The sequence below is a fragment of the Truncatella angustata genome, assembly GCF_020726525.1.
Source record: "Truncatella angustata strain MPI-SDFR-AT-0073 chromosome Unknown BKA67scaffold_9, whole genome shotgun sequence".
In the NCBI taxonomy this organism is placed as follows: Eukaryota; Fungi; Ascomycota; class Sordariomycetes; order Amphisphaeriales; family Sporocadaceae; genus Truncatella; species Truncatella angustata.
The window spans coordinates 2,042,674-2,059,516 of record NW_025763389.1 but is presented as its reverse complement, the minus strand read 5'-3'; the positions used below and the strand labels follow the sequence as shown (position 1 = coordinate 2,059,516).

Below are 16,843 nucleotides of genomic sequence, written 5' to 3'. Positions count from 1 at the left end.
CAGTGCAATCATCTCGAAACTCGAGGGCAGTACCATCAAATTTGGAATGGGATCCTTCAAGTGCACTGTACCACACTCGCTGCCCTGCTCATTTTGGATCGCTGTCATCTATTACTCGTGGACCTGTCTAAATTGTTCGAGACTGAGAATCGACAGGTTATGTAGAAGCTCGGTCAAAGAGGACTTGCAAGCTGCATAGATGTAGACGTGATAGCTCAAGGCTCTCCCGAAGAGACTTTCTTATGACTCCTCAAATGAAGCCATCCCGTAAAAGTGTCCCTGGCGGTGGCTACGACAGCAGTACGGAGATATTTGAAGGCCGTGTGCCCTGGTATAATAAGCGTTTTGTAGAGGCCAGCTGGTGCAAAAAGAGTCTAGCTCACACGAACGTCTTATAGTTTTTGAGCCCATGGCTGCCATGGATAATATGCCAAGTAATGTGTGAGAGCGCGTCTGTCGATGAGTGGGATTGTTCAACGAGTCCAAAAATGACTAAATATTCACTAGGAATGCTCAAGTATACAAAGCCGGCGGGTGCTGTTTGTCGGCGGCATATGATTAGCGGGTAGGTTGAAAGCGCCTGTCCCATGCCGGCTTTCCTGATTGACAGCTGATATAGATGATACCAGTTGAGGCATGGGCAGTAGCGTTTGGATAAACGGCCGATCGCCACGATCCAGTCAGTTGACTCGTTGCGTAGAACCTGTCTCCAGATTTGGACGCGTAGCTCGGGTGGGCGGAGTTAAAAAGAGTGCGTCGTCTGTGCCTTGCTAATGTCGTGATGATATAGTGAATGAAGAAGAGAGGAATGGTCGGTTGATACATCTACAACCTACAGCTTAAAATAATCAGCCAGGAAATACAGGGCGCTAAGAATAGAGAAATGTCTTCTTTTCTGCAGATCAGACCAAGGAAAGTCCGAGGAAGGTGGTGAACCTATAAATCACGTGGAAGATTTCTCGAAGCGCAAAGATGAATAGTCTTATGGCCAAATGTTTGATATTATATTGTATAATCTATACCACGGCCCTGAAAATGAGGAAAAGATCCAATTTAATAATACGGCATCCAATTTTGCTACTGGTACTGGTCGACAAGACACAATTGCACGACGGCCACCATGGATTTGTGATCAAATTCTACATGAATGGTTTCGTATGATGATTTTCCATAATCATTCGCCTACCTATGAAAAGATTGACGTCGTTGCTCTTCATCACGCCGTAAAGTGTTATGAAAATAGATCTTACTTAGTCCGTTCTAAGGGAGAATGTAGTGTAGGGTACTGGGATGCTTCATGCGTCTATGGTTCCAAGATTTATCAGTCTAATAGATCTTCGAAGTATCTGCTCAGTGTGATGGAAAAGATCTAGACTGTGATCACAGCACGGGTTTGCAAGTGCACAAGTTATGGAAGATGTAACCCGCAGATCCATGCTCTGGGTCTCGTGTATATTGAGGAATCTAAAATCATGTGTCTGTTATTAGAGTACATGGTCGGAATTGTACAATTTCATTGAATCCGAATCGCGTAGATGTGTGACTTCTCCTAAGAACCGGGGTGGACCGTACACACCTAGTGGTAGAGCTCCGCAAAGCATTCTCTCATATCACGAACCAGCTCCTTCGAGGACTCCAACGCTGCAAAGTGGCCACCATGGTCGTACTCTGAATACTGGTTAGCATTAGATCTAAAGATTGCCCTATCATTACATACCTCTGAACCATTTGCAATCCCCAGTAGTCGCCGCTGTACGTTGCGTCACTGGAGAAATATCATACCGGAAACTCGAAAATCCAAAAGGTACCTTGATAAGGTTCTCTTGCTTGGTATTAAAGTCAACATAGTCCTCATGTCTTACATTGTTCGTATAGCAGAGACAGCTCGTCATGATGCTTGGACTGGTAAAGAAGTATAAGCACAGTGTGGTGCAAACATCGTCGACGAAATCCTTGTTCTCGAGGTCATGAAATTTCGGATCGACCAGCTCATAGTCTGCAATATCACAAAATACCCATTAGTTAACGCTCAATCAAAATCGGGAGCATCATTAGGGAATCTGGATTGATCAACCTCACTAGCCTTACTTCTCGGGAAGCACGCGGATGAGCTGGGGAATTCACAGGCAAGCATTTTCCTAAGTGACAAGGAGATTTGAGGGTATCTTATATACGTACACTTTTCACCAACCCACATCATAATACCTACTGGGTTATCGGATAGTGCTATGCCAATTGTCTGGGGTCGCGTGCGCATCTCAACAGCGTAGCCCATGTGAGATTCGAAGCGTGGCTTACCGAGCCACCAGCCTGACATCTTCTGTGCAGTGACTTCGCGCTCAGTCCATTGTTCCTTAGGTACGGTTGGTTCAGATGGGCACATGTTGGTATGTATGACCTTGCAAGTCTTCCCATACTGTGCACCTAGCTCCCGCATCACCCAATGGCCCCAGTCACCTCCCTGCGCAACATAAGTCTGGTATCCAAGTCCTTGCATTAGCTTGTTAAAGACCCGCGCCGTATCTTGAAGTGTCCAGTCTCGTGGAGGGCCAGATGACCAAGTAAATCCCGGGATTGAAGCAACAACGACATGAAATGCCTGCTCATCACCCTCAGGATTGCTCAAGGGATCGATACAGCGCGAGAACTCGAACCAACTTCCTGGCCAGCCGTGCACAAGCAATACCGGAATGGCCTTCTCTGTGTTGCATTTAGCGGTCTCATGGACGAAATGAAGTCGCAAATTTTCAATCTCGGTGGTATAATGATTCCAGCTCGAGATCTTGCGCTGCGCTGCTTCCCAGTCGAATTCATTGGACCACTTGCTGTACAGTTTGTGAACCCAATCAAGCGGGGGACCGTAGTCAGCGCCGGCATCTGGGACGACAGGCTGTTCCGGCAGACGGGTGTCCTTCAGCTTTCGCCATAGCCTCTCGACTTCTGGCTTCGGGATTGTGGGATCGAACTTTTGGATATTCAACGATGTCATCTTTTTTTTGTTCGCTGAGGCGTGCTTATTTGGAGGAATCCGGCAGAGTTTGTGCAGCACTGTTGTATATAAAGCCTAGCCGTTGGCAATGAGGCACACCTCAAATTAAGTTTATCAGTATGACTTCATATCTAAGTAGTCAAGGGGATCCGCAGCTGCACTAGTAGGAAGTGTCGATCTATTAGCAGTCAAGCGGCGTGGTACTGTGTCTTGCTATTTACAGTACCTCTTCAACCGTCATAGACTACCTGCCTGCGTTAGTGTCTGCTGTAATACTCCTCCGATTAAAGTGGACATTCCTCAAAGGGTCGCCACCTAGACTATATTGAATTCTATACACTGTGTTACATCCCGGGCTTGTTGCGAACATACAATGTGCATCAAGAAACGCTATATTTAATGGTTAGCCTCAATATTCATGCTATACCATTCTTGCGCATAGCGCAAGCCATATGCATACCATCAATATTTCTGTTCTTAGGGGGTGGCTGTGAAGAGAAGTGGCAAGTAACATACGAGATGCCGCAATACTCTACGGAAGAGTCCTTATGTACCATAAGTAGTTCAGTGCCAGAGGAGACGATTTATCAAACACATCTCTACGAGAAAGGAAAAACTATATATATATATATACATAAAAAACCCTAAAAAAAAAAAAAAGAACCCCCCCCCCTCCCCCCTTTTCTCTTACGATGCATAATTTTGCACATTGCGTGAGACGAGTATAAGGCTGGCCGCGTCTTTGGCCATTCATAATTAAAGGTCGCGCAAGCTTGTGTCGTGTTTGAAATGTGGAGTTTACGAATGAGTTGATAGGGGATCCAGAGGATATTTCACACTACTCGTGTTCTTGATTCTTCAGCAAATAAGAAAAATGGTATAGAGATATCAATCCAACAAAATCAACAAAATTAACAAAAGCGACGCTAGGATAAACCAAATATGACAGGGGAAATGACCAACGTGACGTAAACTACGCAATGCACATCAGTAGGTCATATAATCAATATCCTTCTTGCTCCATGAGATGCGCGACCAAACCTTCCTAGAAAATCGTGGTTTCTCATTCGGTTTGAGATCCGGATCCCGCCTCAAACTGACTCTCGACCACCGGTTACTTGCCGTGTGCCAGGCTGTTTTGCTTGCTACTGCGATGCTGAACCTCGATTTCCTGCTGGACAACAGCGTACGACTTAGATTGCCCTCTTCTATTTCGCGTTCTTGGTGGATCGGGGCAGCTTCGATAATGTTTGCCGCCATACCCGGTGGGAAACTTTCCAGGGCGGCATGCAGGGCGGTTTGGAAGCGCGGGTCGTCGATGGACATCTTACTCAGCCCGAATTGTCGAAGGTCGAAGTTGCCCGACTCCATCATGACTCGGATGTAATTCGCTTGTTGAGAATAGGTTATATCGTCGTCGTTGTGGTGTGCATTTTCCCCGAGCCCCGCAGAAGGGTCAAGGACGCTGTATCGAAAGCGGCTCTTCCTCTTCGCTCTCGCGAAGAGACTCGGCCCGTGGTGATCTCTCCCATCCTCGGGGAACGTGTTTTCATTCGAGGCGATACCGAGTAATTCAGGCTGGCTGGCTCGGACGTCAGCCATGCTCCAGCCTAGTCCTTGTCCACACCCAGCAGTGACTGCCGACATAGCGAACTGCTGGCTGGCAAATGACTGCCGCGAGTTCCTGGCTGAGTCTCTAACTCCATGACTTTCGCGCGCACTGCGGGAATTGCGTCTTCTAGGTATTGTATCATTATCTCGGGTTGGGAAGACGACCGGTTTTATCTTCCCCTCGAGCTTGGCCTCCGCCTCAGCACGATGCTGTGCGACTGTATCGGCCGCCTGCTGGTCGTCAAGCACGACAGCCGAGTCCCGTCGCACGAACATGTTGTCGATACGGCCTTTGACGAGCACAAAGCGACGTCGTAGCCAGGCGACTCGCTTCATAGGCTTCTAGGAGAGAAAAGTGCCTTTTACGTGCGTGAGGGTTGCATATTTGAATGATATAAACTATAGGGCCATGCCATCGCTATTGCCCGTGACAGACACATGCTGCCATATGATTGCCGGGGCCAGGGTCTCGAAGGGGGTCCACTGAGTCGGTTCGTGGGGGACGGGGATCGACGTCGTTTCCATTGTGAGGGGACAACCCGATCCCGCATTAATGTTGTCATCGGGGTGTTGCTGGATCTGGAAGTTAGACCAACGCCAAATGAGCGGGATGTGTTTCAAAGAAGAACTACGCGCAGAAAGCCCCAATGATGTGAAAACTTTCGCAATTGACGTCTTTGGCTTGGCGCATAAGGAACTGCTTTTCCTACAGTAGAGTCTCGATGCGAAATGCGGGTTGGTCTTCCAATGGTCGTTTCCCCCTTGAGAACGCATCCCGCGCCCTGGCGTAAGAACGAATCTTTGCTAGATTCCATCTCAGCATTGTAGAAACATCTCTTCGTTCCGCATGAAGTTTTGTTTTAATTGGAGACTGAACATTTGGTTCCTTTTTGGGCAGCCAAGACTTGCGATCTCCCCTAGATTGACTTCCTAATCAGGCTCTATACCCTTACGAAGACACAACGCTTGCAGGGGTCAACTAACCCGGTCAGCATAGTCAACTTTCATAGTGACGACGCAGCATTATGCGGAAAATATACATGATGATGCGGCTCTCAAGGCCCAAATTGCAAGTGATGTCCTCCACAGCGTCGCCTGACACTCGAACTGCTGGGACAGCGTCGCAACCCGACTACTCACCCGTCCCACCATTGTCCGGTCCGCACTGGAATTTGCGAATTAACTGAACGTGGGAACGCTCTTATACCGGGTTCACTACATGCATGATCGGTTACCGAACATTGCAACATATTGCTATCTGCTCAAAGAACAACGCTGTGTGAATCTGAACAGTTCGAACGCTCTTCGGCGTACTCTTGACGGACAATGATACATGATATTGTACCAGGGCACGCCCATACCATTCGTAAGTGACGCTATGAGCCGCTAATTTTGAAAAAAAAAGTTATATATCTCTTGGTCAAAGCACGGCCCCGAGTAAATACAAACTATCACATACATGATCATTCCATTCTTCATGACAAATTCGCTTGCGGCTAGACCTCACGCTTTGTCGAAGGAGACCAAGAGAAACAGCAAAAACAAAGTCTTTCTATGCAGCAGACTTTGTGCGATCGCTCGCACCCTTGATTACAGTGCTAAGATCACCGACGGGCAAGTTAATGGGCATGTCGACCGAAGCGAATAGCATAGCGAATAGTAGCCACCATCCACATGCGGTCGTCACGAACCCACAAGCACCAGCGGCCTGCAAAGTCGTCAGTGAAGGTAGTTCATCCAGGCTTGGGGTAAACGTACAACGAGCAACCTCGTAGCAAATGCTGCGTTTTCTAGGTAGTTCGAAGCCAAGGCCCAGTAGGCGCCGGTGATCAGACTTAGGCAGAGCACAAGCGTCAGGAAGATGACGACGAAGACGATGTTGGTTCTGACTGAGCAGCAGAGGAAGACGAAGCAGAGAATCATCATCGATAACGAGTGAAATCCTGTGAGCCACTTGTAAGTAAAAGAAACAACCCGGTTGGAGTCTGGTCCGCTACTTACCGAAGCTTGCATTGAAGCCTTGGGTGGTAAGGCCTTCAGCAGCCGAGCTAGCATCCGCCGGGGCATAAGCACCATATGCGTTGAATTGCGGCAGAAGTGTACCGCCATAGCCCGACCAGAAGGCCCCGAACGACAGAAATACGACGGTTGGGAAGGTATTGCCGAGGAAGAATTCGAGGATGCCGCCTAGACACATAAGTACGCCCCCGAAGAAAAAGTAGCTGGGTCTGTTGATTCGTATTAGAACTGACTCGAAAGCACCTCTGGACGTCTCGGAGCGAAAGTAACCTACATGCTAGCAGCTCCACCTCCACCTGCTCCTCGCCAGCCCATAAGATCGCATGATAGAGGACCGAGACACATGACAAAGCCAACAAGCGCGCTACGTGGATATGTTAGGGATTGAGGACTGAGTGCATCACCCGGAAGTTTACGAACATAGGAGTAGGATTGGCAAATGTCTTTCGCAGTTCTCCTTTCACTTTGTTCTGAGGCGACAGATAGAGCTTCTCGAACAACTCAGGGCTGATTGATATGCTTCCCCCAGTTCTGATTCGTTTGAGAGCTTCATCGGAACTCATCTCTTTCGTGAGATATTGGTGGCTGCCAGTACTTGGGTTGTGGCCATTGCGAATGGGACCGTATTCCTCCATGACGGCCAGCTGTCAGAAACTAAGTTTAAAAGTGTCTGATGCGATTCTGTTGCAAGATGGATTTCAGTTCAAGGGACATTAGGAAAGACCTATCCACCAGACACGCCCCCTCCTCCGTATCGCAGTGCGCGCCCATTACCTTATACCTATACATTCCCCGCAAAAAGCGTAGGTCAAGGAATTTCCATAACTCCGTGAATGTTGGGGCGCTGCTGCTCGTGCGGACGCTTCACTCCTGGAGCTAGACGCATGAGCACCCACCAAAACTGCAATTGCCGTGAGCCCGGGACGCTATGCAGCCCTCGCCGAAAGAACTAGGCCATCGTACTATAATGGCCTGAGACGATGACAGAGACCGACGCTAGTCGTCGTGAATCAAACTCTATCCCCGCGTATTTCCCCAGATGCACCCAATCCCCCACAGGGCCACTAGCGTCTTCTGGGGGGGTCTAGCCGTATAGACTGATTTTAGGTCAGCCTCTCGGGCAGGCGGAGGAACAGCAACGACGCGCACGAAGCCCAAGGATTTGCTTCCAGGCTAGTTTACCTGAGGTTACGCTTTTGGGCTTGGGGTGTTGTTTCGTGCAAGGGGCGATTGGGACCACCAGTCACAGAGGTGCTTTTGCTGACTAGGTTTGACTTAGCGGTCGAGGACGATTTCCGTATGTGCGAAGTCAACATCGACCCATCTCATCTGGGAGGATCCGCGTGGCAGATTGGCGGCTTACAGTTTGCAAGATTTGGCCTCTCAAGGCTTACAATCTGTCCCTCTGCTCCCTGCAGTGAGCAATGGTTGAGCTAGTCTGGGTAAGGGAGTTCGGACATTACGGATGTGTTCCAGCCTGCAGACGTTTGGCCAAGGGCAGCGTTCAAGCTCTGCCAGCGTCGATCCGCTAGGCCGTTTCGTTGAGACGTCGGCTTATAGAGATCAGCTGATAGTTTCGCTGATTGGCACAGGGGTAGTGTTCGTGGTATCTTGGTCTATCGGTGATGGTTCTCACTGCTCGCGGACAGGTATACAATCATAGAGGATGTAGCCCTTTCCAATTGCCGAACAGCTCAGAGAAACCAAGCCATGTCTGACACAGCCAACCAATCTTAATTAGTTATTTGAGCGACGTTGTCGTAGTTTATCGCATACTAAAATACTGTGAGCGGTTCATTTTGACCATTCGAGACTGTTGAGATACCCTCCGTAGCCTCCGGATACTGGCGCTACAACGAGGAGTATCATGCTCTTCCCAAGAAGCCATGCATTCTTCTTTTTTTTTTTTTTTTTTTTTCATGGCGCTCAACGACTACAGGACCCCACAAAGCTCTACAGTAGACAACAATAGTCTGCAGCTGATGAATGATCGACAACCTCTTTCCACTAAGGCATTTTTCTATATTGTTCTCCGCCATTGGTCACGGTGTCACCCAAACTGCCTCAGCTCAGTGCCGGACTCCGAGTAGGGAAATGGATCACAGATGTGCTCCTATATCACGCGAGAGTGGATTGTTCCTACATGTCGGTCACGATGACCAAGAACGTCAACTGCTGTGAGGAGACTCCACAGATTGCTGGCCAAGTAAAAAGCCAAGATTTGCCCTTCCTCTTAACACGCGAGAAGAATCCCGATCGTATTGCGAGACTTATTCTGCACATGTGTAAGTATTCGCCGAGGCGAACCCATCTGAATAGGCAAGGGGCGGAGAAAGATTAGACCGCAATCGATTACATGACTGCGCCCTGGTATTTAGGTATTGTGTGTACATATACCGTGTCATAGCCAAAGCCCCTCTCTATGACACCAGTACAGTGTTAACATCCAGTCTTCCGTAATGTTCGATTAGCTTCAACACACAAGTGGTGATGACTTTGTCGAACAGACCTTATGGTCTATTGTATTTGCTAGCCTGATGCTTAGACCAAGACACATGGCACAAAGAACTCGGGCTATGGAGCCCAAATTGCGGTGAAGCGAGTCTAGGACTTTGCCGAGCCGTAGAATCTGGCAGTTCCACAAAGATTCCTAATATTTTGCTTGTTGTTACGAGTCAGCAACTTGTACTGAACAGTAGCAAATGTCACGGCCAATTATTTACGACTTTCACGGGTTCCAAACATCCAACCATGTGTCATTACACTTATCCTTCAAAAAACAATGGTATGGTTGCCGGCCTCCCGATGACAATATTGTCCTCCGGTGCTAACCTATCTGTTTCATGACAGTGATCAGAAGCCCCGAGCGGTACGTGAAAGTCAATGGCGCACAAGGGTGAAGAAGGCTCACGTCATCGGCAACACACGGAATTGTCCGGTCGTTGTAGGGGTTTGGGTGAGGAAGAGACCACCCTGACGGCGGGAATCTTAGAAACCATGCGAGTGACGGGTCGGCATTGCTGAGCTTGATTGCACACTCCTGGCAAAGCAGCTCAGCTATCTCGCGACCAAGAACCTGTGAGGTATACGTAGTCGCGTTGCCGGCTTTACTTGAACCTCGATTCTTAGCAACGAAGGTGTGGAGACGGGATCGAGAAGCTGTCCTGAATCAACATATAGCTTGCGGCATATGTGATTGTGCATTATAATCTTCTTGCCGGCTGACTCGAGAAGCGTTTTACACTCTGGCAAGTCAGGACACGTCAACAACCAATAAGCCAGGATCAACATAACGCGACTTGTATTCAGAAGTCTTGGTTGGTAGACTGCCAGTTGTTGTTATTATTCATGACCTCGCGGACGGGATCTGACTCGACAATGTCTACGCAGCGACGTGTGGGAGAGTTGAACCAATTCCCTAAACTCTCGCAAGTACAACCGCAAATCTATCTGCTATTGAGATATGTGCCATAGGAACTCTTTTCTCGTAATCGTGTCATTAGTCATATCATTGTCGAGCAGCTCGTCTTCCAGGATATTCTCCCATTGCCATAAGGTCTTTTCTCTTCTTCTTCTCATCCTCCATGTCAGGACCGTGTGTCTCCACTGGCTTCAGGCCGTCACCTTCAAAGATGGTGGTGTACAGGCTCGAGAGGGCAGTAGCCCAGGTCTCAATGGCCTTGACGCGCTCTAAATCCCCACCGGACTCGATTTCGAGAGTGCCAGATTGTTGATCAATTTTGCCGTTGATCTTGCCGTCCACAATGAGGAAACCTAGAATATCCTGCACCTCAGCGGCAGTGATTTTCAACTGGCGGGCTATCCAGGCTAGCTTGGTACGAGTGTATGGTGCGATGAGCTTGATTACAGCCTTGGTGCGCATGGTGCGGGTGACTTCGTCGATGTTCTCGGCAATAAACGGATCGGCCAGGATATCTTGATTTGACTGCAAGACTCTGGAGTATTGATGCATGTCGTCGCGTTGATAGGCGTCCACGAGCTCCGTCATGGCAGCGATGCGCGGGTCATTGCGGTAAGGCTTCGTCTCCTGGGAGTCGAAAGGATTAATGTCGGATCTCATCAACATTGTGGTGAGAAGTAGGTACTTGAGGACCTGGATGCGTTGTAGAGACCCGGCCTCATCATAATTGCGGAATGACTCGAAGAAGTCGCTCTGCGCATCCTCCCAGTTCTCCTCGCTCATGTGCATCTTTCCACCACATTCGCGGATGATTCCCATGATCTTAGGATGCGGTACTGCGGACCTGACCTTGAGGGCCTTCTGGTACAGGACCTTGAGCTGCTTGTTGTTTCTAGTCTCGGAATACATCTGGATCTCTAGGGCGTAGACCTCGAGGGAGTAGGTGCCCTTGTTGGGGTCGTCGGTGCCATCTTCCTTCTGGCATGCCTTATGAAGCTCCCTGAGCTTCCTCGTGACGGTCAGGTATTCTTTACGATCGAGCAGGAGCTTAGCGAGCTTGATGTTGGTCTTCAACCAGAGTCTCTCGTTGTTTGTGCTCTGGAAGCACTCGAGGGTCAGCGAGTAGAACTTCTCCAAGAACTTTTGAGCATTGTCGTTGTCGGCTTCCTTCTCGACGAAATCGAGCATGTTGGTGATTGACTTCTCCGAGTAGTTGCGCGTCACAGCCGACTTGACGTAGGTAAGGAGTTCGGTGTAGTGCTGCACTGCGTGGTCGTATTTGGCGAGTTTGAATTCGAGCTTTATAGCTTGTTTCAATCCTTTGAAACCCCAGTCGCCCTTCTCGCTCTCTAGGTCGGGTATGGCTAGGAATTCGGCGATGGCATCTTCGGGATCTGAGCCCTTCATCTGCTTGGCATTGTAGTATTTGTTCTCGATATCGACATCGCCCGACTCCTCCTCATCGTCGTCCTCGTATTCAAAGTCGTACCTGGGCGCATGTTAAGCCATAACCCGGACCAAGGCTCACCGGAACGACCTACTGCTCCTCATCCGACTCTTGCATGAAGTCATCGTCAGACATGGCGGCGGTGGTGACCACGAATGGGGTAGTGGTTGGGAAAGAGCACTAGGTTCTGGACCGGATGCTGTAGTCTCTGATTACCCAGCGAAGAGTGTCTGCGCCAGGAGATGCCACTTGGAAATAATGCGCTCAATGATGGCGCTTGTTTGCTCGGATCGTGAATATGATGTGAATGTGAATGTTGAATGAGCAAGCAAGGCTTACAACTTCAAGCATGAGACAGACACAGACACAGGCAGAGAGATACTTATCTTATCGAAGCTTCAACACACTGCTTGCGGGTAGGTTATGTGTGTGTAGCAAGACCCCACTGGCGGGGTGATTGATTAGCGACCGTCCAAGGTTAAGCCACTATGTAAGCGGACCAGAGCGCCTGTGAATTAGCGAACGTTAACCTATTTAACTAACCTATCAAGTACTGTAGAATTGTGAAGGACCTTGGTCAACGATCCAGACTGTGACCGACGCAACGAATGACAAAGATCAGGCCTTCGCATATCTCATACATTGATACAAATCCAAGGACCATGTTGATCCTTTCTCCTCCTATCTATCTCCTGCTGTGACCTGTAAGCTTGTTGTAGTAATGGATAGATATTGCTTTCACGTCGCCATCGTGCCGTGTGTATTCAAGTCATCCCTAAGGTTAGGTTAGTCTAGACTGTGTACAAGCACTACAAGTAGGTTAGTACTACAGTACCAGAGATGCGCCAACCTTCGTGTGCTAGCGCGTGGCTGGACGTCCTGGCGGGCGGGTGGCAATCATCAATCTTTAAGATCCCCATGTCAGCAGGCGCAACTCAACTTAAAACATTCATCGCATCCGTCGTCCTTTCCCTCTACAGATAGTACCATATTTTCTTCATTACTTTGCCAACGTCAAGTCAAATCAAATCAAAGCAAATCAAATCAAAACAAGATAAACAGCAGCCTAGGTACTCCCACACAACCTTCCAAACCCAAAATTCATCTCCCAACCTGCAACATCAGCACTGAGGCGCGACCACCGCAAAAATGGGCGGCGGCGATCTAAACCTGAAGAAGTCCTTTCATCCTGGTCTGATGAAGAATCAGACCAGGGTGTGGGAAGAGGAAGTGAAGGCATTGGCCGAGAAGAAAAAGACAGATCAGCGATTAAAAGAGATTCAGGAGGAACGACAGAAGGAGCAGCTGCAGCACGAACTCGAAGCCGCCGGCGGCAAAAGGCGGCTCGACCGTGTCGATTGGATGTACCAGGGTCCAAGCGATGGCATCGGCACGAGCGAAGAGCTGGAGGGCTTCCTGCTTGGCAAGCGCCGCATCGACAACATCCTCAAGGGCACCGACCATCAGAAACTCGAGAAGCAAGCTGGCCAGGATAGTTTCATGGCCCTGCAAAACGCCAACACCGATCGAGACACAGCCGTCAAGATCAGGGAAGATCCCTTACTGGCCATGAAGAGGAAGGAGCAAGAGCATTATGCAGCCATGATGAAAGACCCTGCCCGCCAGCGACAGCTCAAGGCTTTGATGGGAAAGTCGGACGAAGCATCGTCAAGGAAAGAGGACAAATCTGAGAGGCGACACCGCCACAGACACCGATCACGGTCGAGAGATCGCGACCAACGTCACCGCCGTCACCACCGGTCAGATTCCAGGGAAAGGAACCAAGACGGAGATGGAGAACGCCGCCGCCGCCACCGTCGCTCGGAATCTGGGGGCAGATCTCCGCGCTCGAGAAGCCCGCGCCGTTCTAGAACAGAAGAGGATCGACACCGAAGCAAGCGTGATCGCTCGGAAGACACCCCGTCTAATCGGCGCAGAAGGCACGACGAAGATGGCGAGGACCGCAGAGAGAGCCGCGACTATCGAAGAAGCAGGCGTGATGATTCCCGCGACCGGGACGGTGGAGACGATCGAAACAAGCCGCGCGACCTTGATCGTCGGGACCGAGATGATCGTAGTGGATACGACAGGCGGCCTCGAAGCCAGTATCGCAACAATGGACGATCGAATGGCGATTCGTACAGAAATGGCGGGTCTAGTGGGAACGACAACGCGTCGGCAGAGGAAGAGCGCGCGCGAAAGCTTGCGGCAATGCAAGCAGACGCATCAGAACTAGACAAAGATAGAGTGCAACGGTTAGCCGCACTTGAGGAACGTGATCGTTTAGAGCGTGAGAGAGACAATCAGGCTCGAGCACGCAAAGGGAAATATGGCGATCAGGAGTTCGTCAGTGGGCTACGGAAACAAGCCCTGAACCTTTGATTGCGGCTTCTGGCTACAGCACAGAGCTCTTGCGTCTGAGGACGGAATATTTGGCCTAATTGGAGCAATTTCGTAATGGTGTATACAGATGCAATCGGACTCACCAATTTCATCCCGGTCATGAACTGGAATAACATGAAAGTACAACTCAAATGATGGAATGATTACAGCTAGCACACCAGGCTTATCGTACGGTAGAATTATACTACATATGTAGCCGCAATCTACATGCTGATAGAGGGGCAGTGTACTTTCTCACCTGACCCGCCCTCAGCCTCGTTTTCCACATACCGCGCACTTGAGGTAACGATGAAATGTTGAGAACATACTTCACCGTTAAGGTATGATGGCTCAGGTCTTGTTATTCATGTAATAACTCCACTTAAGTACTTCATCGCCCCAAAATCGCTCTTCAGCATACTCAGAAGGATGACTGCTCCTCGCGCACTTAAGTCGATCGCACAACCGGTGTTTCTGAGCAGTCTAGACTACAGCACTTCGAGGGGGCATTCTCGCGATGCTGCCCTACGTCTTCAGGCCATTTCCCAAAAGTGGCTACATCAGGACTCTAGCTCTCGAACCCGGAGCTTACGACGATGACATTGTCATACATATGAGTCGTGTTCCCTTCGACCCAGCACATCCGCCTTATTATGAGGCTCTGTCTTATTTCTGGGGATCCAATACAAACAAAAAGCCCATATACGTCGGAAAACAAGGCGGATCGATCATCATGGTGACGAGAAACCTCGAGGTGGCACTGAGACACCTTCGACCTAGACACGGATCTTCCCGAATTATGTGGATTGATGCTATTTGCATCAATCAGGCCGACGATGAAGAGAAAGGTCCACAGGTTGCCAAGATGGGTCAGATTTTCAAACACGCCGCTCGGGTTACGGCGTGGCTCGGACCGGAACAGAACAGTAGTGATCAAGCTATGCGCCTGATGGGGTATCTCGGGTCACAAGTCTCTGTAGCTTGGCCGCCTTTTCATGGCAGTTCAATCCCCTGGTCTATGCGCCCTACTCCAACAGCCTTCGATAAGTCTTTGGGCGATAAAATGTCGTATCTGCCTTTCAGTTATCCTGAGACTCAGTCAATTTACCACTTGTTATCTCGTAGATGGTTCAGGCGTTTGTGGGTTCGTCAGGAGATTTTCTTGGCGACAGGCAAAGCTGTTCTTGTCTGTGGATCATTTGCCACCCCATGGGCTCTTTTCAGGAATGCGATGGTATCCATTTATTGTAAACCCTGCCACAAGGTACCAAGGGGATGGAGCAGGCTGAAAACGACGCTTTCTTCATTCATATTCCAGACGTTTCCAGTTCGTATCACTACCATAAGACAGCTATTCGATGGAAGCGAATGTCGAGATAGTCGTGACAGGATATACGCGATTCTTGATCTTTTACATGATTTGGATCGACGACTTAACATCCAACCAGACTACACCAAGTCCACTGCGTCCGTGTATAAATGTCTCACAAGAATGTACATTGAGAAGTCCAGGAGCGTCAAGATTCTTCAGGATTGCCAGATTGATACAAACATCAAAAACACCAGCTGGGTTCCTGACTGGACAGCAAAGCTAGAAACAGAGCAATTTACCACCATGTTCGCGTCATCTCAACTGGCTTCAGATTTTGTTTTACGGATATGAACACGCTGTCCGTGGCTGGAGTCATGATTACGACGGTTTGTGATGTATATGACTTCGGGATAACCTTGGAATCTGATAAATCCTACAACGATACGCTCAACCGTCTATATAAGTTCGTTAAACGAGAGAACGGGCTCGCTGACAAGAACACTGAAGAAGCCTGCAGAGTCTGGACTGGAGTGTTTGGTGCAGCTGTGATCGCCGATTTGTGGGATCCGCCTCGAGATGAGTACTGGGACTTGTCAGGATTGACCAGCCTCTTCTTGTGGTTGCAATCGAATGACACCGTTCCCGTGGTCGACCAGCTCCCGGACACGAGGTGGAAGGATAAAATTGGCCAGTTGCTAAGGTGCATACTCGGCCACGGGGCTTTTACTGATTCACAACGTCCCCCGGCTCATTGCGGTCTCGTGCCGAGGTCAAGTCAAAATGGGGACATTATCTGTGTCATTTTAGGATGCAACATGCCAATGGTACTTCGTCCTCATGGCAACGGCCGGTTCACATTAGTAGGGCAATGTTTTGTTAGTCATATACCCTTCGGCGATGCAGTCCTAGGACCATTTTCGGATATCACTCAGGCATATATCCGGACAGAGGCTAATGCCTGCAATTTGTTTGTTTTCAAAAATAATGATACCGGGACAGTTGCGGTCGCAGATCCTCGTCTCGAGAGATTTCCTGGCTTCGAAGAGTACAGAGAAGAGCTAAGAGATAATCCCTGGAGAAAATTCAAAATCCATCCTCAGCTTCTACGCGATGAAGGGGTCAATATCCAATACTTCAATATTGTCTAGTTCTTGATTCACAACAGCGCCCTGAGTCACTGTACCATCATGCATCAATCATTACCCAGGAGGACGGTATCGACTTTGAACAAAGTACGGACAGTTGATTTGAGTAGGTGCGTATATACGAGTTAAGAATGACCAGGTAGATCGGCGGTACCTAGAAACAATGGGAAACCTATGAGTCGGAAGAATTTTCAAGGCATCATATCCAGTACTAGTCGTAAAATCTCCGCGACGATGTCGTTAACCACAAGTCCTCTACAAATCAGGCTCTAGCAGAAAAATATCGATATTGACCCGCAAACCCGTAATACCCGTCTCCTCAATCAAGCATCACGGATCGGAGCAGGATCTTGTTGACGTCCCGGAGCAGTGAATGCATAAAGTCCGGAGCGAGTGACAGCAGTAATGCTGCAAGGGATCGTTGTCAGTTTCGGCAAGGCGTTGCATTCGCCGCAACGCGTTCGGGGACACTCGATAGTCGCCGGAGTCAGTAAGGACTGCTAGTGGCTGAGCACTA

At 49.2% G+C, this 16,843-nt stretch overlaps 7 protein-coding genes across 7 annotated transcripts; 3 read left to right on the top strand and 4 right to left on the bottom strand.

Moving 5' to 3' along the window:
- Positions 1 to 1,576: 1,576 nt before the first annotated feature.
- BKA67DRAFT_540605 (Alpha/Beta hydrolase protein) lies at positions 1,577 to 2,989 on the bottom strand (the record flags this gene model as incomplete). Its single annotated transcript, XM_046100801.1, has 3 exons — positions 1,577 to 1,668; positions 1,718 to 1,996; positions 2,179 to 2,989. The coding sequence occupies 3 exons, from the start codon at positions 2,987 to 2,989 to the stop codon at positions 1,577 to 1,579; spliced, it is 1,182 nt and encodes a 393-aa protein (XP_045953667.1).
- Positions 2,990 to 3,678: 689 nt separating this feature from the next.
- On the bottom strand, positions 3,679 to 5,121 carry BKA67DRAFT_427597 (uncharacterized protein). The gene has a single exon (XM_046096849.1). The coding sequence runs from the start codon at positions 4,934 to 4,936 to the stop codon at positions 3,977 to 3,979; it is 960 nt and encodes a 319-aa protein (XP_045953666.1). The 5' UTR covers positions 4,937 to 5,121; the 3' UTR covers positions 3,679 to 3,976.
- An 848-nt stretch (positions 5,122 to 5,969) lies between these two features.
- BKA67DRAFT_427521 (GPR1/FUN34/YaaH-class plasma membrane protein) lies at positions 5,970 to 7,374 on the bottom strand. The gene is made up of 5 exons (XM_046096848.1): positions 7,040 to 7,374; positions 6,894 to 6,983; positions 6,602 to 6,828; positions 6,359 to 6,543; positions 5,970 to 6,308 (listed from the first exon to the last, which is right to left on the bottom strand). Exons 1-5 carry the CDS (start codon positions 7,252 to 7,254, stop codon positions 6,153 to 6,155), a joined length of 873 nt encoding a protein of 290 aa, XP_045953665.1. The 5' UTR covers positions 7,255 to 7,374; the 3' UTR covers positions 5,970 to 6,152.
- Positions 7,375 to 9,872: 2,498 nt separating this feature from the next.
- On the bottom strand, positions 9,873 to 11,622 carry BKA67DRAFT_595233 (COP9 signalosome complex subunit 2; the record flags this gene model as incomplete). The annotated part of the gene is made up of 4 exons (XM_046105140.1): positions 9,873 to 9,945; positions 9,982 to 10,001; positions 10,227 to 11,529; positions 11,582 to 11,622. The coding sequence occupies 4 exons, from the start codon at positions 11,620 to 11,622 to the stop codon at positions 9,873 to 9,875; spliced, it is 1,437 nt and encodes a 478-aa protein (XP_045953664.1).
- Positions 11,623 to 12,636: 1,014 nt separating this feature from the next.
- BKA67DRAFT_663492 (Pre-mRNA splicing factor-domain-containing protein) lies at positions 12,637 to 13,869 on the top strand (the record flags this gene model as incomplete). The annotated part of the gene is made up of 1 exon (XM_046108192.1): positions 12,637 to 13,869. One exon carries the CDS (start codon positions 12,637 to 12,639, stop codon positions 13,867 to 13,869), a length of 1,233 nt encoding a protein of 410 aa, XP_045953663.1.
- Positions 13,870 to 14,386: 517 nt separating this feature from the next.
- BKA67DRAFT_663491 (heterokaryon incompatibility protein-domain-containing protein) lies at positions 14,387 to 15,532 on the top strand (the record flags this gene model as incomplete). Its single annotated transcript, XM_046108191.1, has 1 exon — positions 14,387 to 15,532. One exon carries the CDS (start codon positions 14,387 to 14,389, stop codon positions 15,530 to 15,532), a length of 1,146 nt encoding a protein of 381 aa, XP_045953662.1.
- On the top strand, positions 15,529 to 16,329 carry BKA67DRAFT_540600 (uncharacterized protein; the record flags this gene model as incomplete). The annotated part of the gene is made up of 1 exon (XM_046100800.1): positions 15,529 to 16,329. One exon carries the CDS (start codon positions 15,529 to 15,531, stop codon positions 16,327 to 16,329), a length of 801 nt encoding a protein of 266 aa, XP_045953661.1.
- Positions 16,330 to 16,843: the final 514 nt, after the last annotated feature.

What these genes read in the sequence shown, in the direction of transcription:
- BKA67DRAFT_427597 (XM_046096849.1), bottom strand. Translation starts at nt 4,936, where the DNA reads ATGAAGCGAGTCGCCTGGCTACGACGTCGCTTTGTGCTCGTCAAAGGC.
- BKA67DRAFT_427521 (XM_046096848.1), bottom strand. Translation starts at nt 7,254, where the DNA reads ATGGAGGAATACGGTCCCATTCGCAATGGCCACAACCCAAGTACTGGC. An exon ending in TTTGCCAATCCTACTCCTAT is followed by an intron (nt 6,984 to 7,039) that starts GTTCGTAAACTT and finishes ATATCCACGTAG; the next exon opens with CGCGCTTGTTGGCTTTGTCA. An exon ending in TTGCTACGAGGTTGCTCGTT is followed by an intron (nt 6,309 to 6,358) that starts GTACGTTTACCC and finishes ACGACTTTGCAG; the next exon opens with GCCGCTGGTGCTTGTGGGTT.